The sequence below is a fragment of the Plodia interpunctella genome, chromosome 8 (assembly GCF_027563975.2).
Source record: "Plodia interpunctella isolate USDA-ARS_2022_Savannah chromosome 8, ilPloInte3.2, whole genome shotgun sequence".
NCBI classification, from domain to species: Eukaryota; Metazoa; Arthropoda; class Insecta; order Lepidoptera; family Pyralidae; genus Plodia; species Plodia interpunctella.
Window position 1 is genome coordinate 2,115,273 of NC_071301.1, and position 24,437 is coordinate 2,139,709.

General features: G+C 34.2%; 1 protein-coding gene across 2 annotated transcripts in view; it reads right to left on the minus strand.

The window, feature by feature from the left end:
• rols (rolling pebbles) overlaps positions 1–24,437 on the minus strand; it is a 243,653-nt gene that overhangs the window by 153,853 nt on the left and 65,363 nt on the right. For both annotated transcript variants that reach the window (XM_053748882.2, XM_053748883.2), the window contains exon 3: positions 12,101–12,682. In XM_053748882.2, the coding sequence (XP_053604857.1) occupies positions 12,101–12,587 (487 nt within the window). In that variant the 5' untranslated portion in view covers positions 12,588–12,682. The remainder of the gene's footprint in view (positions 1–12,100; positions 12,683–24,437) is intronic.

Here is a 24,437-nt window from a genome sequence, read left to right on the forward strand (position 1 = left end):
GGTTTTTTCTTTCATTTTCATTTCACCCATACATATGTTATTTTCTCTTTGCATCACCTCTTGGTTGACTAGTAGTGGCCCACGGCGTTAAGTCAGCCTTTTAATAAAGTTAAAATATGTGAAAAAGAAATAAATTCATTGCAAATGCACCGCCTTCACCTTCGTATAGTGATAATTTGACACGCACTTTGCATATGGCCAATCGCGAGTTACGCGACAAACTGTTTTTCAACAAATAGACTTTACCGAGAAAGATAGAATGAGGCATTGTTTCATATCAATACTAGGCGACATAAGGTCTGAGGCACACGACAGACTTTTTAAACACGATATTTATGGATTCCTTTGAATCGGTATTAAGTTTCATAAAACAGCGTTCTGCTCGTTCGTTCAACTTCAATTTTGTAGGCCTTCAGAAGTCCTAGAGTTGGTTTCGATAACTGATATTTTAATCGACTCACTTATTGACATATCAAGCAATTATAAACTAAAACCGGTGAAAGTAGAAACTTCGAATTCTCGAAGAAGTTTTATTGTACATGGAAGAATTTTAGAAATTCGACCCCTTAAATTGATAAATATTGAGTTTCCCACAGACAAAGCCGCCGGCAATAATTGTTAGGGACCAACACTGTTCAAATGAGTTTCTTTCGGCATTTCTTCTCAGCAGTGGTCGTTCCGAAATGCCAGTAGTTTGTAGCTTGTGAGAAATAACTATAAATATAAAGATTGACGAGAAAACGTGTAACGTCTAATTTCTGAATAAATGATTTGAATTTGAATTTGAATTTGTTATAAAACAAAGAATATAGTGGAAATATAAAGTGTTAAAAAATCTGCACGCCCTAATCTGCGTGAGCGAGCTTGTAGAGCCTAAAGTAACTCCTATAAATGTAACTATTCTTATCTTTCCAAGATCTACAAGAAAATAAAAAAAATCAGATCAAAACTATTCATCTGTTTAAAATAGGTACCAACAATAAAGCTGCATGCACCAGATGTGATGCAGCGAGGAAGCATGAAGTAAATATTTACATTTTTCACAATGCTTCCGTAATGAAATCCCGAACAGAAATACGACAACATTCGGCTAATATCAAACAATCCATTAAATAAATAGAAATTTGATACTTACTGAAAAGGAACAAATCCTGCTAATATTATGAATATGCGAAAGTTTGTGAGGATATACGTGTATGTAAGTATGTTTGTTACTCTTTCACGCAAAATCTATTGGACTGATTGTTATAAAATTGAGTTACACGGGTAGAGTATCTGTAACAACACAGAGTACTTTTTATCCCGAATGTCCCACGGGAGCGAAGCCCGGCGCATCTAGTAATATTACATAGATCCTAGGCCACAAAGTAACCAACGCGCGTGTGACACCCCTAGAGTCACAGGCAACCATAGGCAGCGATGGTCATTTACCATCGGTGGTTAACGTGCCTGGGTACCTTGCTTGGTAGTCTAAAAATAACTTGCTGAGGAGACTTTCTTGTGGCTCTGTTAGAATGGGCAAACCTAAGAAGTGCTGCCTGGCTCTGTTAGAATGGGCAAACCCATGAAGTGCTGACTTGATGTCATCGAGAATGATATGCGTATGGTCCGACACTAGTCTTTTTTCGTGTATTTGCTTGTATATATAGCAAATAACCGCTGCTCCTGCAATAAATTCTATAGTTATAAAGTTGAAATTTCTATGAATTTGATGCGCTTTCATTATTAGTTACAGTTTAAGGAGATTCATACAGTTCGACGGTCTTGCTAAAGGCGGAACAGTCGCCAGCGTTGTCAAGTCAGGGTTGCCAAAAATATAAACGACGTGACGTGACTTATCTGTATAAATGTTTCCAAAAGTTACAGCCCTTAATTTAGCTCCCAAGGAGTAAGGCGTATTGGTGAAGCACATCGGAGCTGCAACGTACTGCGTTGTCGCATAGAAGCGCGACTGAGCAATGAGGCATGGCTCTTATTAGTAAGATTTAACAACATTACATATTTCAATCTCAAGATGGCATTGATTAAGTCATCAAGCAGCGGTAGTCTCAGCAAAAACTCTAGCTACCTACATTTAAAGCACCTCATACAATAAATTAAAGTCATTTACAGATAGGACACTATATTGTATAAACATTTGATCTCTTATATAATAAAAACGTTATTCTCTGATTAGCTTCGGACTAGTTCTTCTTTCTTTTGTCTCGTTCTTTCAATGTTAAATGCTGAAAAGAGAAAGAGGGACAACTGAAATAAAAACTACTCCAAGTCAATAGTCCAAGTTATAAGGCGGTTAAGAGACGGAATCCAGGGAAGTCCTGGGAAATCCAGGGACCATAAGCGAAGCCTGCCGTACACCGTCGGCGGGGCTCCGCTTCCTGAAGGAGCTGGGCTGGCTGGAATGATCAGCGGCTCAGACTCCGCACGCAGAAAGGGCCCAGACAAGAGGCCTAACTGCGGATAATAGTCCTCGAGGAAAGTATGAAGTAAGAAGCGGTTAGTGACCAGCATAAGGTAAAAATACATACCTAATCGTACCTCTCGATTTAGATCCTCTTTCTATATGAACAGCTAACGTTTGAAATTCGAATCTCTCCCCGAGTCGATATTCCCCGACTCCCACAATTTAGAAATATTCAAGGCAAAAGTGAATAGACATTTTTGAACTTGGCCATAATACATAAATAAACAAATAAATATATATAAGGACAAACCACACAGATTGAGCTAGCCCCAAAGTAAGTTCGAGACTTGTGTTATGGGATACAAACTCACTATATATATATATACATCCAATATATAAACATCCAAGACCCAGGATCTTTGCTTTCCATCAGGCTAGATTGAGGTCAAACGCACTCGAATTATTTTTAAAAAAATCATACAAATATTATTTGCTCGCGCTGAGATTTGAACAGGAGGTAGCTAGCGCACACGAGACTCGGTGACTACACGTAGGTGGTCAACATATTTTTCTATAGCATATATATTTTGCAATCAAGACGAGAAATTGCGATAGAAGTGGCCGGTGTTAGATTAGCTGTAAAGCAGAAAATTTATCAACTGCCTTCCGCACCGCCCTACACTTTAGATACTGAGGAGAAATCAAGTGCCTCGCTATAATATTTAATGACTAGTTAACGCCCGCTGCTTTGAGCGTGTGATTATCACTGACTGCCTCTTTTCCTTCTATTTATGGTGTTGTCTATGCATAGTTCAATTAAACACTTATACCCGCGAAAATAACACGTTAATGTGGTCAGTTACTCGGCTTGGATGACAATTAAATTTCTATTGTGTCTCGTAAATATGTTGTAAAACTTATTGGCCGCTTTTTCCGCTCTGAATAACTGGACCAATCAACTGGGAAGTTGTAATATATTTCATTTAAGTACGGCTATTCGGTTGATCAGTTAGGTTATAACATTAGTTAATAATAAAATAAATTATTTGTTTTGTTGAAAACGAAATTGGTATCATTAAAATTGGGCTAAGGATAATAACATAACCAAAATTTATTGAATTTTATTTATTTATTTTAGATTTCATCTCTACAACTATTGGAAACATAAAAAATACAAATATAAAAATTCTTATTTTCGAAAAAAAAATTAACCTCAATAGAGTTTTTGAAAAAACTTTTGAATATTTAAATATGTAATGTATTAAAAAAGTTACATCATAGAAAATTACATAATTCTACAAAAATACTTTTAACCAGTACAAACCGTACAGAGGCAAAAAAAGTGTTGATAAAAAGTTATATATTTATATTCAACGCCTCAAACAGCAAAAACGGCTAGACATATTCATTGACGCGGCCGTGCTGCCGTAACGTTCGAACCCGGCGTCCTAGCTGAGCTACAAATGCCGCAAAACAGCGAGACCATGTCTGCTATGTTTCTATAATCTTGCAGTGCATCTAGGCTACACGACGAAACGCTATTCGACACGATGAGTAAAATTATTATTTTACCATTAGCAAACTTGAGGATTATGTAATGTATAATTTGAGCCAGAAAGTGCATCTATATTTGAATCGCAGAGGGTCTTATATACTAAGATAGCCTTCTCCTAGGATTTCCAAGTTGACTGGTGGGAAGTAGATAGTATTCTGGATGCAGTCCAGAGTTCCCCTTTGGTTTGTGAAAAAAAGCCCTTTCTTCTTCATATTCGTATTCCACATGGCTGAGGGTCGTGGTCATTACGTGGATTTAAACACACACAACAACTTTGAAATAAAGCTGTGTAATGATCTAAAATCTTCATAAATGTTCTAATTGTGATGACAATATAGGTCAAAATCCGTCCGTTTGAAATTTATGTAACGCGTTGTCTTGCCGCGTTTGTCGCTCACATAGGGCTTCAGGTAACCTGACATACATTTCTCAGTTTCAGAATAACAATGAGAACAGGTTGCCAGATACAGCAATGGGCTTCGGTCCGACCGAAAGTAAACTTTTAACCCCCGACTAAAATTGAGGAGTGTTATTTTATGTAGTGTGTATGAGAGGTTTTATTTATACCACAAAGAATAACCAGCAATGTATGTGTGCTACGGTTTCTGCTACGGTTTGACGAGCCGATAATTTATAGCCAGTTAATATGTAAAAGTATCGCCATAATCAACTTGAATTCAATCATATTTATTTGAACATTGTTTTTCTTGAATATTGATTCTGCTATTTCAGACTAATTAATTGTGTGTTTTATTTTCTTGATGAATGTGAGGTAATTTTTCAAATGTTTAATTTGTAGGTAGCTAAATAAAATGCATTCGCCTAAAACTGGACGTTTTGAAAAAGCCTTTCATCGTCCATTCGAGAGCCCTTTTACAGCAAACAATTTACTTATTAGAAGAGATGGAAAATAGTCAACTAAAATATCGCTTTTCGAATTTCACTTGTTTGTTTTCGTAGCTCGCGCATACGCATTACTATTGCAATGGGAAGAAAGAAATAAATTAATAATTATTAGGTATTAAAAAAGAAATTAGTTATTATTAAAAATTTATACTTTTATGATGGGTTTCAAGATTCATCGATTGTACTCTGGTATTTGAATCAATATACCACATAAACGTCACCCTGATCAATATTTCGAAATATAATCAGCCACTTTCCAACTAGTAGTCTATCAGACACTTTTTACCCCCGACGCAAAATGAGGGGTGTTATAAGTTTAACGTATCTGTCGTGTGTATCTGTCTGTGGCATCGTAGCTCCCAAACGGATGAACCGATTTTCGTTTAGTTTTTTTTTTTTTTGTGTTATAGGTAATTTTATCCCGAGTATTCTTAGCCATGTTTCATGAAAATCGGTTTAGCCGTTCAAAATGTTATTGCGAAATGAATATTGAAAGTCAGCGGGATTTTTAATTTGTCTAATAAAGTTGTTTCTTATATCAAAAACATTTTATAAGGATCATGTATGAGAGTAATGTAGGTATTATTATTATTATTGGATTTTTATACTTTAACGAGACGGAAAAAATAATAAATCTGGTGATTAATAAAACTGATCAATTAAAGTAACATTTAATTACTGTGTTTGGTGATATAAATACCTATATAGTCAAGTAGCTGTCCAGTTCTAGAGCAGGACCACACGTCACATCTGAAACAGTCTGAAGTAGTCACACAATGTCACTTTATGACACCACCACACATGCCATATGGCGTTAAGTCTATCTTTTACATATATTTTTTTTTTATTTTGTGCAATAAAGTTTTTAAATAAAATAAATAAAAGCGTTATGCGGTTGTCTAATGGACGAATACAGGCAAATGCTGACTGACGCGAATGAACGAATATTGCGCAATGTATGATGGCAAAGAAAACCAACAAGAAATCTGCTTAAATTTGGTGAACTGTTCGACATTTGTTATAAGCATTCGCTCCACACTGTCGCCGCACTCAGACACGTCATGTCGACGCATATGCGTGAACGTTGCGTAACTTCTATGAGAGCTTTTATTTACTACAATGAAAAACCAATAATGTATACTAAATCCGCCAAAGTTTGGCAAATTGTTCGACGACATTGTGGAGCCGGCATTAATTTTAGCATTTAACGAAGTTGAAGTGTAACATTTTAGCACTCCCCAGCCCAGTTTTTGCGTCCAGCCGATGACTCACGGAGTCAACGCTCCCAACAGCCGTCTGATGGGCTTTTTGCTTCAAGAGCTTTTTTTTAAAGCTTTATCAAACACGCGATAACTTCGGCCTTAAATTTGAATTAATCGGCCGATTTTTTTTTAGTCTCTTTGTCTCCAAGGTTTTATTGAATTCAATCTCACATGACGATCATTTAGAATAAGATCAAATTTATGTATGTGGTACATATTATAACTTTTTTCTGTAACTTGAAATAAGTACTTAATTCGTAAGTTTTATAAATTACAGCTCTATTTTTTTAACAAACTACTTCAGCATATGAAAAATCCACATTGTATTATCTGTATGACCCAATGGTCGACCGTTAGTACGTGCTTTTAGCATTAAGTTTAGGTCCACGTTATACTTGGGCATATTAATGTATTTTGTGCAATAAAATTTAAAGAAATATATAAAAATCTGTATGGTATATATGAATCTTAAAAGGTCCAGTCCATCTCCATAAAACACTATTTTTCTCGTAAATATCTCCTATGTACATAGTCCAATTATAGTTTTATTATAAGTATAGATAATTGTTATTAATTAATAGGTACCTCGTACGAAGTCGCGCTAGATTGCTAGGTAATTAAGTTTATTTATCATTAGAAAGCATGTACTTATCTACTAAGGGGTAAGTTACAACAGTTGTTTGATCTATATTGTTTCCGCTCATTGCTTACTTTCCAAATTAATGAGACTTTAGGCGTGGCTGTTCCAATAAAATTTATAATAATTTTAGGACTCCAACTATAGTTATTGAGATCCTTCTGTGTGTCCATCCATAGGACTCATTATCTTATATGAATCGACGACCTCGGTGGCGCAGTGGTAAAGTGCTTGCCTCTGAACCGAGAGGTCCCGGGTTCGATCCCCGGTCGGGTCATGATGGAAAATGATCTTTTTCTGATTGGCCCAGGTCTTGGATGTCTATCTATATATGTATTTGTTATAAAATATAGTATCGTTGAGTTTGTATCCCTAACACAAGTTAGAACTTACTTTGGAGCTCAATCTGTGTGATTTGTCCTAATATATTTATTTTTATTTATTTATTTATTTATTTATTTTGTTTTGTACCCTATTTAATTTCCCAATGACCAAAAAGCTGACTGTGACATTTAAACTTTTACTTTAAAGAAAAAAATGCACTATTACCAAGCTCATTCATTCATATCGAATTTGTTTCGTGAGGGCACGTGAAGGATTTGAACCTTTGAATCTATTAAAGGATACTTAAATATTCATACTTGCATAATATTGATACTTATATTAAAAATGCGAAAGTCTCTCTGCCACGATTTAACGGCTAAACCACTTTGGAATACGGCTAATGACCCGGGGTCAAAAATAGGCGAACAACAAGTAATAGCTACCAATAAATCTAAAGCATTCCAATATCACATATCAAATGACAGCTGGTTATAATACCAATAACAGAATTACTATTACACCTAATTTCATCAGCAACAGATCAGCATCTAGCTTGTGTATATAATTAATCATTCACGATAATGTAGATTAAATCATGTTGTAGTGTGAATCGTAAAAAATATGTTCGACTTTCTTCCATCAAAAACAGATCGAATTAACTAATGGTCTTGTGTACGGATTGATTGTAACTAAGATTCTGCTTTCGTTTTCGCTTTTTTTTTGCGTTGGTTTTTGCGTGTTAACTTCAATATTAAACTCCTTTCACACCCACTGGCGTTCCATTAGAGATGTGCGAATTAGATGAGTAGAAGGATGCATTTCTATCCTGTCAAGGTTTGCAAGACTTAAATAATTTATGTAATGGCTGATGGCCGCTAGACGGCGACTTGAAACGAATAAAAATCTTGCAAAATATGGAAAACTAATAATGAGATGGTCTCTGAAAATTCTATAAGAAGAAATAATAGTAATTTTACAGTTGCAAACGTATAAGCATGTAAATAACACGCACAACTACTATAAATAATTTTATTGTATACTAGATGTTGCCCGGGGCTTCGCTCCCGTGGGAATTTTGACATAAAATATAGCCTATAGCAATCTCGTATAATGTATCTTTCTAATGGTGAAAAAAATTTTGAAATCGGTTCGGACATACAAACTCACAAAAGCTTGTTTCTTTATAATAATTGTATAGACAAAATGAAATAAAATGATGACAACTTTAAACATTTTTTGAAATGTTTCAAAACGGCAAACGTCATCTTAGGTTACGGGAATTTCGTTGTCATTAAATAAAATAAATCTTTGGATGATTACAGAATCATTAACACATGCAAATCTATTATCATATCAATCTCTTATGGGAATGTCTATTCTTTTGAGATTGATTTTAATTCTGAATGTATTTTTGATTTTATTTCAATAAAGCATTTTGAAACGTGTATTTCTAATAAGCTTTTCTAAATTTGATACATTAATTTCAAAATCAAAAACATTGAATGATGCGATAGTAAGAGTATTAGGTATTTCTGTTGTGTTTGGTTTTTCTTTTCAATGATTGATGAAAGCAATTTCATCCACAAGTTTAAAATTTTTATTTTCTTCCTTTGTAATAACATTCGTATTATCCAAAAAAATCTCTCGTACATGTCCGTCGCAGTAAAAATAATACCTTCGAGAAGGCGAAAGGGATCGATCACTTCGTTTAATCAACGATTTTTAAGGCCGCGACTAAATTAATAAAAGTTGTTCAGTGAATTCGCAAGGGACTGATGTTTATATTTAAAGTGGTCTTTGCCCCGCCCGCGTAAAATTTATAAGCAGTATGTAAGCAAAATTTTAATGAACCGATTGCGACGCCGCGTGCCGTTTGAGTGCTTCAAAACGATATTTACGCATTTGTGTGAAGGCTGAATTTGCGCTTTCAAGATCGATTGTTATCTTTGATTTGAATCGAATTCTGTGAAATTTTATTAGTACACACAGTCAACAGCACGTCAACCTACCCAAATTCATTGTAAACTCGCCGCTATTACCGCGCCATAGAAGTTCATGCAGGATAACTTGATGTGCTGTTGACTGTACCTATATAAAATGGGGAAGATTGAGAAATAATATCGCATTGTAAATAACAGCCAAGACTTTTAGGCAAAACAAAATAATATTATCAGTATTTTTAGCAAACACAATGCATTGGATACGAGTAGTTTAATAAGATAGCTCGATGTTTTGTCTCGCTACCAAGTACTGAAATGATTTTAAGTTCTGTCGTTACTATATAGGTAGTAGTACTTTCTCCTGCCTCTAAGTCGGTGTTGCCAGTGATTTATTCGCAGCCCCAGTAAAAATATTAATACCGTAATAAGATGCAAAAAGTCGAGTCTGATCTGACAAAAACAGGGAATTGCGAAATAATAAGGCGCCGTATCCGAGGGCAATGTTAATGCGCAAGCATTGAGACGTGTTCGTGTCACAAGGGGTGCTATTCTGAAGTTATTCATTTTTGTATTACGACTAATAGAATCATATTTAAGAAGAACACTTTAACGAATAACTTTTAAACATTTGATTAATTCAAAAATATGAGTTAGACAATAGGGCATTGTTTTGAAGTTATTCGAGTTTTATACAACGAGAATATGACAGAATATGACTAATAGAACCTCTTAGAGAGAGAGAGTAAGTATCTAAATAAGAACACTTCGGATAAGGGTAATCCAAAAACAAAGTAAACCTTACTTTAATAAAACCAAGTCTTATGCCTGTCTGTCTGTTCCGATAAACTTAAAAATTACTGCGCGGATTTTCATGCGGTATTCACCAATAAGGTGTATAACCTTAACTTTTCTCAGGAATCACGTTATCTATTTATATTTATATATTTATTATATTTTTATCGCAGCGAAGCCGAGACGGGAGTGAAACCTTAAGTTAAATATTACGACAAGAATCACGAAAATTATAACTGTTGTAATGATGATATTCTAAATTGATATAATATGAGTAAAGTAGTATCGTATAGGGAGGTAAAATTTATGACAGGAAACAGATTAATGGAAAACTCCATCGACAAGATCCTCGCTCTTAAATTTATTGATGATGATGAATAATGATATTGAAAAGCAGGTACTGTTTTGAACAAGTTTATTTGTTAGACAAATAAAAAAAAAACCCCGACTTTCAATATTAATTTCGCTACAACTTTTGAACGGCTGAAGAGATTTTCATGAAACATGGCTAAGAACACTCGGGATAAAATTATCTATGACACAAAAAAAAACTAAATAAAAATCGGTTCATCCGTTTGGGAGGTACGATGCCACAGACAGTTAAACTTACGTTGGGGATTAATAAAAACAACTCTGAAAACAATAATATTTTTAATCACACTTTTTCAAAATCGTATGAAAATGAGTAATATGAAAATACACCACACAATTGCATGCGGTCAACCAAGCTTAATGCATTCAGAGACTTGTAAAAGTGATTATTGGTTTGAATTGAGAATAAAATTGCTTTGCGGGTTTTTCTATAGGTCTTTTGCGGCACCAGCTCTTAATGGTGAAAATATTTAGTGAGATTGAAAGAGATTCAATTATTTAATAACCGATGTTAAAGCGTGAATGGATGTTATGTTCATAAAATTTAGTTATCGAGGTTACATGCTCAGTGTGTCACCTGAATTATTGTCAGAGTCGTATGGTTATAATTGGTGCATTTAATTATAATCATTATCTATAAAAATACTTATTTATAGATTATATACTTTATTTTCAAAAGAAATTTGAAACATCGCATGTTGAAATCTATATTTTAAATGAAATAATGTTTTGTTATTTAAGTACGACTTTTGTTTGGTCCTAAGGGGCAAACCCAAGAAATGCTGGCTTGATAAGGATGATATGCGTGCCAATGATCTCATAACCAAGGATGCCAAAGATCATGTGATGTGAAAGAGAAAAATCAGAATACAGACCATTGGCGACCACAGTCGTATTCCTCATGACTGAGGTTCGTGGTCATTAGGTGGAATTAAACACACACAACGACTCTTTTGGGTAATATTAATGTGCCTTAAAAATGGAGTGTTACTTGTATCAGAATAGTCGTGATTTAAGTGCGTGCATGTAAGTATGCTAAGTAATCGATCGAATACTCGGGTTCGATGCCCGATCCAATCAAAAGCGGATAATGATACTTCCGTGTATTCTTTTGTAATAACAATGCAACGTATCCAGAATGGGATGCAACTTGATGCAAGATAATGTATTGCACAACGGTAATAAAATACAAAGTCCTAAATGTTGGTATGTTATTGTGATTGAACATAGTTGTTTTTATTGAAAGTTACTTAACTCAAAACTTGAATGAATGAATGAAAAAATGAATGAATGAACGAACGAACGAACGAACGAACGAACGAACGAACGAACGAACGAACGAACGAGCGAGCGAGCGAACGAGCGAACGAACGAACGAATGATTTGAACAACTCAACGCACACAAGACTATTAACACATAAGTAACAAAAAAAAAGAAAAAAAACTTAAAACTAAGCAGGTGTGCGCCGCAGCAATTCAAAAAGGTCATAGCTCAGGGAATTTCTATACCCACGACTGAGATGAGCAAAGCGCTGGTTTTCTGCTTATAACCTGGTAGTTAACCGACTTGCATTTCCACGCGCCAGTGTCCCTATGTATATATATGAACAGTACAGCGTTACGTACAATCTTGTGTTAATCATATAATAAATATACATATTTGTGCATAATGAAAGCAATATGAATAAACAGAAAAATAATTACATAAAACATAAATAAGTAATCAACATATAAACAGCGTAAGAATATAGGAGAAATGATATATAACAAATAATAACAAGATAATTATATAATTGTGAATCTAAAAGCATATTATATGGCAAAATCCGTTATCGACCAACCGTGCGGTATTCCGGCCTTTTGCTTGAACAATAATAGTGTGTTTTTCAAAAGTTTTTTAAAACTTACCTTGATTCCAAGCAGACGTAATATTCTCGTGGTAGAAGTATTCATTCTCCTCTTCATCAGACCACAGTACTCCTTCTATACTCGACGTTACACCGTGACCTTCTGCACCGTCCACTAACGACCTTCTAGACAGCTGGTCATAACTGGGAGGCCTTGACAGCGAAAACCCAGAAATAGTTGATAGTCCAGAAACGTCAACAAGTGACGACCGAAAATTCTTAACAGTCCTACTGTCAATAATTGGTCTGTAATACCTCAGTCTGGTATCGTCAGATTTAACAGAACGCAACGACCTACAGTCGTAGTTAGGGTCGTCTATAGATGATATGTCATTAAGTGATACTTTGAAGTTATTTGACGAGATGTCACCTAAAGGGACTTCGCAGGAGCGTCGCTTCATACAAGTTTTCTGAGACGGGGCTTCGCCGGTGGCCTGCATTTGGCGGCTCACCCCAGCGCTTTGCAAAAATTCGTTCGAGCTATACATTTTGTAAACTAGAATTTTAAGCTAGATTTTAGGAACTTTTTATTTGACTAAGTTTGGAATATTTTTTCGAGTTCGGTCGCTTTTCGCCTCGTTATCTGAAACAAAAGGAGATATCATGAAAATAATTTATTGTTAAATTTACAACATAGATTGACTATTTAATTTTAATAAAACAAACATACCAATTAAGTAAAAAATATAATCCTACAACGCCACCTATCGCTACAGAGTCAAACTATTAAAAACAATCAGAAGCAATGGAAAATTATGAAATAAAACGTTGCTTATTCTGTAGTAATAGTGTATTGGTGTATCAATAGATGGCGCTCAATAGTTTTTGTCCTTTTGTGAGAACGGGATTCATATTTTTGCCACTTATTTCATGGCACCACCACACTGTCGCCGAACTCGGACACATCACGCGAATGCGTGAACATAATGGATAATTCGTATGAGAGCTTATATTTATCGCAACGAAAAACGAGCAATGTTTACCGAATCCGCCAAAGTTTAAATTTATAGAAAACACTCCGTTGTCACACGTCGGAGCTGCAACGTCCTGAGTCGTCACAACGCAGCAATAACTAGGCAATGTACATCGATTTTCCACGATCTAAACTAATTGGTCTATATTTAGCACTAGATCTCGCCCGGGGCTTCGCTCCTCTGGGAATTTTGACATAAAATATAGCCTATAGAAATCAATAAGAAATATAGAAAATGCACTTTTCTTATGGTGAAAGAATTTTTGAAATCGTTTCGGTAGTTTCGGAGATTATCTGCCTCAAACATACAAACTCACAAACGCTGACCTCCTTATGATAATAGTATAAATTAGGGATGATAAAATTAATCCAGCACGTATGAAGAAAGCAGATAACCAATTCCATTAGTGCAATCCGCAGATAATTTGTGCGATTCATATTACGGTTAGCTTGCGGCTTCCTGTAGCGATGTATCGATTATACTGATTCGATGATTGGACCAATCGATGTATATAAATATAGACGTTGTTAATTGCGCCCCGTAGTTTCGGTCATGTAGGAATTTCCGGACAAAAATATGCCCATCCGTTCTATCATTGTCACTATCACCACTTAATATAAAACAAAGTCGCTTCTCGCCGTCTGTCTGTCCCTATATATGCTAAGATCTTGCAAACTACACAACGGATTTTGATGCGATTTTTTTCAGTAGATAGTGTGATTCTTGAGGAAGGTTTAGTTGTATAATTAATTATAATTTTATCTGAAAGCCGGGGCGGATCGCTAGAACACAATACTTCGACTATTACAATAAAATCTAGTAGGTACTACATAATGTATTGTGTATTTGATGTCTTAGCTATTCTTGCTATATATATAGCTATATTTAATATAAAAATTGATGTGAAAAAGTGCCTGTGAAGGTCTAATTTCTGGATAAATGATTTGAATATAAACTTGTAATACGACTCTTTAACTACGTCTAATCCAAATTTCATCAAAATCACTCCAGCGATTAAGCCGTGACAGCGTGACAGACCATCAGACTTTCACTTTTATAATATCAGCAGCTTCTATTAAGCAGCATATAGACATTTAACCCCGTGTTTGAAACAAAATGAGTGTTTCAAAACATGTAATAGGTAGAACACATTTTTCTTAGATCTCGGAGCGCCCAAGGGGTGGATTTGCAAATAAAACAGACGTAAAGCTAATAAAATATGTACGTGTAATTTTCTTTCACGCCAAATCACAATAGATTAAGGCTGGTTACACAACAGGCTACGTTTTCTGTGTTCATAATATATGTCCAGTCTATTATGTTTGTGTGACTATTAAATTGCCGAAGACCGAGTCGAGAAGTAGTAGCACATCGGACCTTTGATTTAAATGCTTTACGGCTGAGGAAGAAACCGGGAAAACGCTAAAATGAGAGAGGTAAGTACCGATGGTAAACGGCGTCGAATAAGGGGCGAATATTTTAAGACTTACAGTCTGTAAGTCACATACTTAAATTACGTATGTTATGGGCAAAAATAATATACTTGCCAAACCATACCAATCAAAATATACTTAAACTCTTTATTTTAGATCAAAAACAGTGAATCTAATATTTTAAGAATGTCATAAAATTCAAATTCTTGATAAGGGTCACAGAAGCAGAATTTTCTTTTGTTTAAAACAAAAGAAAATTTTATTTATTGAAAACCGCACGCAAAAGATGTTGCGGGCACAGCTGCTATAAGCTTAGTGGGTTAAAACCATAATGCCCTGTTTATAGAACCAAAATGCCTGAAGGACTTTAATTTCCTGCGATCTTTTTCAGATTTGTAATATTTTTCACGCACCGTCTCATCGGCAGGCCATTGGCATTTTAATTTCCTGTTGGCCAATTCTTTTATCATCCGTGCTGAAAAATAATAGTTCGGAATAATTGGATTCTATTAGATATTTATTCTTTTCTATTTTAATAGTTTTAGATTAGTTTTTTGAACTCAAAAATTCGTGGATCTATGTTTTTTTGTAGAAATATCAAAGCTTAATTATTTACTTGATTCCAGGCTAATACCTACATACCTACCCCTACATCTTCCTCAGGAAACACACTATCTCTTGGTGAAAACCACATGAAAATCAGTGCTGTAGTTTTGAGTTTATCGCGAACAGACAGACAGACGCGGCAGAGGATTTTGTTATATAATATGTAAGAATGTCGTTGTCCCACATAATACTCTTTTTCAAACCCCGACAACAGAAGGAGGGGTGTTGTAAGTTTAACGTGTCCGTATGCCAAATAGCTGGAAATCTTCAATATTTTTATGCTGACCCAAGGCTTCGTGTTATCACAGCCCTAAATGTATCCTGAATACGCGAAGATAGAGACTAGGAATTTATCTTTTCGAGCGTGTTATTGCTAACACTGGTGTCAGATTTTATTCAAGTCGCACATGGCTTTTTCATCCAAGTATTTGCATATAGATTTAGTAATTTTAATGTAAATCAGTGCGCAGGTTTCCTCACGAGGTCATTTTTCTGTTACTCGTTCTTATAGTTGTGTTTATACATTTTTTTGTTTATGTTATGTAGTTGCGTATTATATTCCGAGATGATCTTTTACTAAAACACATATAATTTTTTACTAAAATTAATGAAAAATATAATAAACTCTGCCAAAGATCTCATCTCAAGCCACATGCAATTAAAATACTAAGTACTATGTAGTGAAGTGTGACTAGGGTAGCCATGTGCTCAGTGTTCAATATTTCAGAGAAATACACTCTAAGCATAGAATAAGACAACTTTGGCGATAACTTTGTAACGCCACGCATTGTGACCTCTTTAGTCATGTCGCGTGCGCGCTGGCATGATTTTTATTTCTTTCATTCTAAATTCAAAATTTAAAATTATTGTTCCACTTGATACTTTGAAATCACATTTTGACTCATTCGTTACCATAACGATATCGGCACGTACCACAGTACGGTGTAATAATAATAAAATATATACATATAATAAAATTTCTTAAATTATTTATAGACCCTTGAAACCCTTCAAGGGACTATAAATAATTTAAGAAAGTGTTTTAATATGTTTCGGAAAAGTGTTCCAAATTTTTAGTGCTATAGTTTATGTATTTTTTTATTGTTCACAGGCCTATATTTTACTTATTAATTATACTATTATACAACTGTCTGCCTTTGCCTATTTCTACTCCAACCCTACCTGAGATTACCCTGCGACCTAACAACTTTAACCCATGGACGAAGTACTTATTAAATTCATGCTTTTAACCTTAACGCAACTGACGTTTGAACAAAATGGCGTGCAATGCGTTTTTCCGCGCAAAGACAACCGTGAATCGGTTGTCTCATCCTAAATGATTTGATAAAAAGTATCAACTACTTCGAAACTATTTAGAAAAATTACAAACGGTATTTTTATTTTAACCATATATTATTTTGTCGTATTTAATTGTCCATTTTCATAATTATACTGCAAATAAGTGACATGACACTATTTTTTTTAACTATTATTGTACCTTTTTACATAGAGTACTGAAAAATGATAATATTCTTCAGTCATTTTCAATCACAAAATAAAATCAAAATTATTATCAACTTACAATTACTTTTGGTAGTATTTTTATTTTTTTATACTACCAAACAGACATGCAGTTCGGACAATGCAATGCATTCAGGATATTTGAAGGGCCAAATATAATGCCATTTTTATTTAGCTTATTTTTTTTCTTGCAAAAAAGTTTTTGTTTTATTGTCCTTAAAACTGCAACTTGGGTTCTTTAGACACTGATATATTCTTTAGTTCATTTACCCTTCTATATTGAAGGCCAATTTATTGCAAAGGAAATACATATATTTTCATTTTTTTTTATTGTTAAATCCGTAAATATTTAGCAAACTTGTACACTTCTAACTACACTGACAAGTTACATAGTTTGCAGCTAGCTGGTCTCAAGTGTCCACCATTCGCCTAGCTAAACTGATTAGCTAAGCTTATACGAGTGCAGATTTATGCATTATGCACGTCGTGATCATAATGTTGCATTAGTTTTCAGGTGCCACTGCGTTTTGTGAAGGAATAATTCAAGAAGAAAACAATATTCATAGATATCATTCATTTATCATCGTGTGTCGTTATTTTTGCACCTACATTAGGGATGAAAATGAAGAACCGAGTATGAATTATTGCATTGTCATCAGAACTACATACAGCTGCTAATTTTCATGATACTACGATCCTTAGAAGGTGGTTAGTTACTAAAAATTGGCCTAATAAAATCGTAATTAGTTACATACAAATTGGCCTAATAAAATCGTAATTAGTTACATACAAATTGGCCTAATAAAATCGTAATTAGTTACATACAAATTGGCCTAATAAAATCGTAATTAGTTACATACAAATTGGCCTAATAAAATCGTAATTAGTTACATACAAATTGGCCTAATAAAATCGTGTTAAAATCAAATAAATTATGATAATACTTACGTTGATCATTTCTTTGTTGTACGGGTAGATCAAATTTGAAAAGAGCTCATAAAAAGAACAATTTTTAACAATTATATCGCATTGGGGCAGAACTAATAAATTATTCAGACCACTACAGAATATAATATTCCGGAGGTTCTAAATTTATTATCCGTCTAGCAAATCTAGACCAGATTTTCAGATTCAGGACTAGTTTAGTCAGAATAGTATATAAATATGCTTTTGCGGAATTTGATTTTGTCTAGCACCAGGACGTCATTGGATAAAACCTATCCTAACATATTATAAAACAAAATCCTCTGCCGTATCAGTCTGTCTGTTCCGGATATAACACACGTGATTATAAGAGATAGTATGTTATAATACAATTAAGAAAAAAAAATTATTAGGCAATAAATTCAAAGTCAGAATGTCAAAAAAAAAAAACATTAAACTGAATCCAATTCGAACACAGTTAACAGACCTCTGACAATTCAATTCGTAATTTACGATTGTCCAATCTGTTGACAAACTTTTTTGCCGTCCATTAGACAAGATGTTTTTGCCATTTCCCTATTTTCTACATCCGTAGATACTAAAATATAGAAAAATTAGAAGATAAACTTATACATTAAGAAGACGTAAGAACTTTAAACTACGCTGAAAAATTCAAATTACGCCACTTTGTCTATAGCGGCGCGCGGGATAAAGTCAACGTCAAAGTTGACTGGTGCAACTCACCCTAAGATTTAGTGCAGATAAGGAGATTAACGATTCATGAGAGTAATCAAAGTTATCATAAATTCCTGAAGATGTTTTTAATTTTACTACTTATTCATGTCTAGAAGAATGAGTTTAGCAAACATTTGCGGTTTAGGGAACGATCTGTGTCACATGTGAATTTTGTGATTTCTTAAAACAGCCTACAATTTTAGATTGATGCAGGATTTATCCATTTTTATAAATTTACTTTATTGATTAGTAAAAATACAAATTTGATTTTAACAAGTTATACTTACCTATGAAAATCCTTTAGCTAGTGGTGCCGTAAATAGTTAATTTTCTGTTTAATATATATTTTTTAATTTGAATTTTCTCTTTCGATTCGAACAATTAAAATTCGAGAAAATTGATTTTTTTTTTAAATCACTCAAGTTATTATCCTGTGCTATACTAATTTTGTCCACAGATCAACCCCGGAGAATTTATCGTCAAAACTTGCGGTAATTTATGTTCCACAATAAGTCAAGGCGGAACCCGTAACTTTTTGGTTCTACTTCATTATTTGGTTTGCTTTTAATTTATAGAAGTTTCAAATTTAAACGAATGCCATTGCCAACATACCTGAGATTTCAAAGGGTAGAATTACGTTTTATTTATTTACGGACCTTGTTCTCAGTTCCATCGGTGATTTAACTAATAAATAAATTGCCGTGCAAGGATTTTTGAATTTATAATAGAAGTATTCTATGTTATCAGATTTTATTCAAGTCGCCTAAAGGCATCTGACATGACTTTTAAGACTACTTACCGCCATCTAGTGGCAGATAGTCGCATACACACAAGGGAACTAAACTGTCAACCAGTGCGCAGGTTTCGTCACGATGTTTTCCTTCACCAAGTTCTTTCTTCTTCACTTCACCAAGTTCGTTCTTCCTTCGCAAGTGGTGGTCAATGAAAACTAGGATACGAACCTGACACCTTTCGATCCACAGGCGGGCGTATCAACATTTTTATCACACCACTATCATTTCGAATAGAAGTATTGATGTGGATGGATGTTAGATATTGGAGGATATTATGAGGATAAACGTGTCAATGGTTTAACAATAAAGTATTCAGCATACTAATAAGACCATGCTAATCTACTATGCTAAGAGAAAAGTGGAAACCAAACCAATGTTAATGTGTGGCAGACGTAATAAAATTTCTTACATTCTTACGAAGGCGAACCAAATTAATGTTGAAAATTTTTATGAGAGATTATATTTTAAAGGCACACTATAACAACAATATATTGCTACAATCCAACTTCAAGGAATATTTGACTTTCTCGTCGGACTCACGAAGGGTTTCGTAGCATTAAAAAACTAGATAAATAAATATATATTAGGACAAATCACACAGATTGAGCTAGCCCCAAAGTAATTTCGAGACTTGTGTTATGGGATACTAACTAAACGATACTATATTTTATAACAAATACATATATAGATAAACATTCAAGACCCGGCCCAATCAGAAAAAGATCATTTTCCATCATGACCCGACCGGGGATCGAACCCGGGACCTCTCGGTTCAGTTACCACTGCGCCACCAAGGTCGTCATATATATATTTTTTTTGTTACCACAAACCTACCACGCATATAAGGAAGTTGTTACGGAATCCTTACTGAGCAAGTCGGACTTTCACTTGGCCGGTTTTTTTTTTCAATATTTCTAGTTCAAGAAATCCTCAAACAGCGCAGTAAAAATCTCAGTTATTTGAAATGGCAAAAGTTTTTCCATTTAGATGTTTAAAAAAACAAAATACGGATCAAAGTGTTATTTCCGAAGCGGGTGCACCTCTTTCTAGACTTTGTGCATAGCAGCTAGAACAACAGAAGGTAATCTTATAAGAATTGAGAAAAAAACATATGTAGAATCTTCATCAGTTATCATTACATAAAGTCCTTTGCCGCATCTGTCTGTTGTTCGCGATAAACTCACAAATGACTGCATAGATTTTCATGCGGTTTTCACCAAAAGATCGTGAGTATAAAATGATGATCCGAGCGAAGTGTGTAAACCTATATAAGTAGCTTAACCTTATTAAAATAAATGTACACTTCTTCATTTGTCGTGTCACACGCAATTATGACAAAATTTTCTTAAGCTAATAATTCCGTAGGAGTTTCTTATGATATATTCAATCTTTTTCCAATTTAGCAAAACCCACATCATAATTGCGGCTGTTGAGTAATTTGATAACCTTTTTTTTATTGAATTAAAAATATATTTTTTTTTCTCAGTTTACTCTCTGAAGCTCGGTTAACATACTATAGACATAGTGTTTTTACAAAATTCTTGCAGCAATCGGTTCTTGCGTCTGTGTCTAGCTTCAATTTGTCATTGGCTGCCAAAGAGACGACATTCCCGCTTCCTTTTGAGGTGTGTGAGTTAGTTAAACTGGAAATAGGATTGCGAGGTATACCTTCATATGCACCTATTTTCAATTGCACCAATTATGAGTCGCGTAACAAAATTCATCAAAAAAAAATTAGAAAGTATCTTAAAAGAATATTTTTTTTTGGTTTATCTAATTACATTTATTTAGTTTCTTCTTCTTCCTTGCTCTATCGGATGCTACCTAAATATATTCTTGCCAGATACGAACCACTTAATGGCTTCATCGGAAGCTGCAATCAAGTCAGCACGAGTACAGCTGTTTGGACACTTAGGACAGGCGAATGCTTCTTTTTGAAGGTTATAATAGTGTAAGTTAAACGCGGTAATAATATACGAAAAATATCTGGGTTTATGTATGTTATTACAAATTATAATAATTATAATATCTTGGATTCCGATCCACCTTGAGTACGGACTTTAGGGTTGATGAAGATATCAGGAAATGATAGAGAGAATTGAAATTATAATCTGTGTTCAATTTTTTATTTAAAAAATATAAACTAGTAAAACTGAAACACACCTAATCTAAGGCTCACTTAGGTACATGTTTATGTCGTAAACTCAGGATAAATATAACCAAGGAAAATTTAGAATATCATTCAAGACCTAAAAAATATTCGATGACTGACCAATTCTTAAACGAAAATTTATTTTTCGCGCGGGTGGTCTAGGTAATGTAAGTAGCTGAGGTGCTATTGAAAATGGGTGCATTTCAAGGAATTGGATTGCCAGCGAAACCAAGAAATGTGTGTGGAAACTCTTGTGAATTTTTGTTTCCTTTTCGTACTATAGAATTACTGCAATGTAGAACTATTGAAGAGAAAGCGTTTTATTGATACTTATAGCACCAGTGAATGCGTAAAAAGAAGAAAATGGTAAGTCGTACAGTTTATTTTCTCATTTCATAGCATAATTCTAAGCATATTGAATATCTCAGTCAAAAATATGTCTAAAAATTAAAACACGGATCTCTACCTAACCTAGCGATACGTTAGGTATCGCGATGAAACCTATACCAGATTTTATGTGACCAGACCAGAGCATTCTGAAACAGACCATATGATGTAATATAACTGTGAAAATCACATAACATTTCATCCAATAGTTTTCGCGTGATGCGCGACAAACATACAGACAGAGACAGACAGAGAGAAAAATAATTTACTAAACTTAAAATACATCTTCTTTCTTCATTCATATATTACAGTGTGCGCATAGTATTGTTGCTTTTGTCACCCACCAAGGACAAATGTGAACTACCCACAGTTAGACTCACAAAGGTCAAATCCATGTTGCGCAGATATTAACCAGCTTTTCAGAGAATTTGCCTTACTTTCGATAAGGGTAAAAAAGTTTCCTACTTACGGTATACCACCAAAATGAGTTACGGTAATGTTTACGGGAAATAACAAAATAAATTTTAATTTAAAAACCACCTACTTCTTTACAATAACAAAATTAGCTATTGATTTACAGGCCATTACACAGGGATAAAAGGGATAAAACATATTTCTGTTTATTGCGCACTGTGGTTTCGCTTTAGTGGAAAATTTTGAATAGCTATATTCAAAGAAAAAATAGATATATCTACGCTATGTGCTATACCCGAATTATTCTATCCGTGTACCAAATTTCATCGAAATAGGTCGAGTAGATTTTGCATGATTGAGTATCAAAAATCCTTGAAATTCTCTAAGTACTCATAGTGTAGCATAATCTGTTAAAATATTTTTTTATTTTTCCCTAAGAAATAAAAGAAACTAATAAAATTCTGGCGATGGCACTAGTGTCGGTCCAAAATGGCGACTTCCGTGAACTTCTTCATCACGCCGGACTGCTACACTGGAGGTCCCGGGTTCGATCTCCGGTCAGGTCAACATGGAAAATGATCTTTTTCAGATTGACCTGGGTCTTGGATCTTTATCAATATATGTTATAGAATATACTCGTAGTATCGTTGAATTAGTATCCCATAACACAAGTTTCTTTTTTGGGGCTAATTCAATTTGTGTGACTTTGTACGTATATATTAAATAGAAAGAAACACAACGACTTCGTTCTAAATAACGAATTTTAGTCCTAAATTCTGAATAATGACGTAAATCTTGTAAGAAAATAAGAAAATCTAATATTCTCTAAAGGGTGGGACGGTGTAAATTACCCACCTATGACACGAGTTATGAATGAGTTACATTCTCTGCGAATAACAACGAGCCACTTACGATACACCTGCCGAGTATATAGAAAAAAACAGTCAGATGAAAAAACTGAGGGTTCTGTATTATTTTTAGGGTTCCGTTACAAATGTACTCCGCTATATCACTAAAATTCCGCTGTCCGTCTGTCCGTCTGTCTGTCACTATGCTGTGATAGACAGTTGAAATTAATATACGACGCAAAAATTAATAGCATTCATTAACTTAAAAGTTTGTTTTTTTTTACAACCAAGATCATATAAGATATTTTCAATTGCGTTTCTTCGTTTTCATGTGCAAATCTGAGAACTATTGTCATAATAGTTATGTCATATGCCTTTAGGCTGTACGAATAAAATCTGACAGCAGTATCAGCAATAACAATGATAAAGAATTCGGTGTCAATATTTTTCTAAATCGGAATTGTAACTTTTGACGAAACTAAGGGCCTGTTTCAGCACTTTCTGATAAGATATCTTATTGTAATCTAACAGATAAACTAACTGCTATATAAATCGGCTTGATATTATTGACCACTTAGCTCTACCCAACAAATGTAAAATACAATTTTTAATGCTATTTGTTTGATGTTACATTTAGGCTATCTGAAACTTTATCAGCAAGGGGTGGAGCAGGCCCAAAATGTTATCATTAACTCGCTTTTGCCCGAGACATCAACCGCGTAAATTCCCCACGGGAACAGTTATTTTTCCGGGATAAAAGGTAGACTATGTCCTTCTCAATACTAAGTACAATCGCAAAATTTCAAGATTGGTTGATTAAATAGTGCGTGAAGAGGTAACAAACAAACTTACTTTCGTATTTATAATATTAGTTAGGATTTAACGGAGGCTCTTAGTAGCTAGAAACGAAATAAATCAAAGTTTTAACCTAAGTGCTATTTCTGAACTGTCGGCATTCTTCTTAATATACTTGGATTTCGTACCGTTAAGTATAGATTTACATTTTCTCGCCGCTAAATGGCCGTATAAATAATTTCGGGAATTCGTTTCGCAATATTAATTTGTTTATTTTGTATACGAGATTACTAATTATTTTTCTAACAAGTATATTTGTTAGACAAATCAAAAAAAAAAAACCCCGACTTTCAATATTCATTTCGCTACAACATTTTAACGATTTTCATGAAAAATGGCTAAGAACACTCGGTATAAAATTATCTACGACAGAAAAAAAAAACTAAACGAAAATCGGTTTATCCGTTTGGGAGCTACGATGCCACAGACAGATACACATATATACAGACAGACACGTTAAATTAATAAAAGCCCTCTTTTTGCGTCGGGGGTTAAAAATAAAATTTTACTCAGAGTAAACGGATTTTTATATTGGAGATTATTAAAAGCATTAACGAATTATTAATAGTAATAGCCTCCTAATTTTAATCCTAACTAATGTTATAAATGTGAAAGTGTGTTTCTTTGTTACCTCTACACACTTTAGCTATTTAACCAATCTTCTTGAAATTTTTTATTCATACAGTTGGAAATAC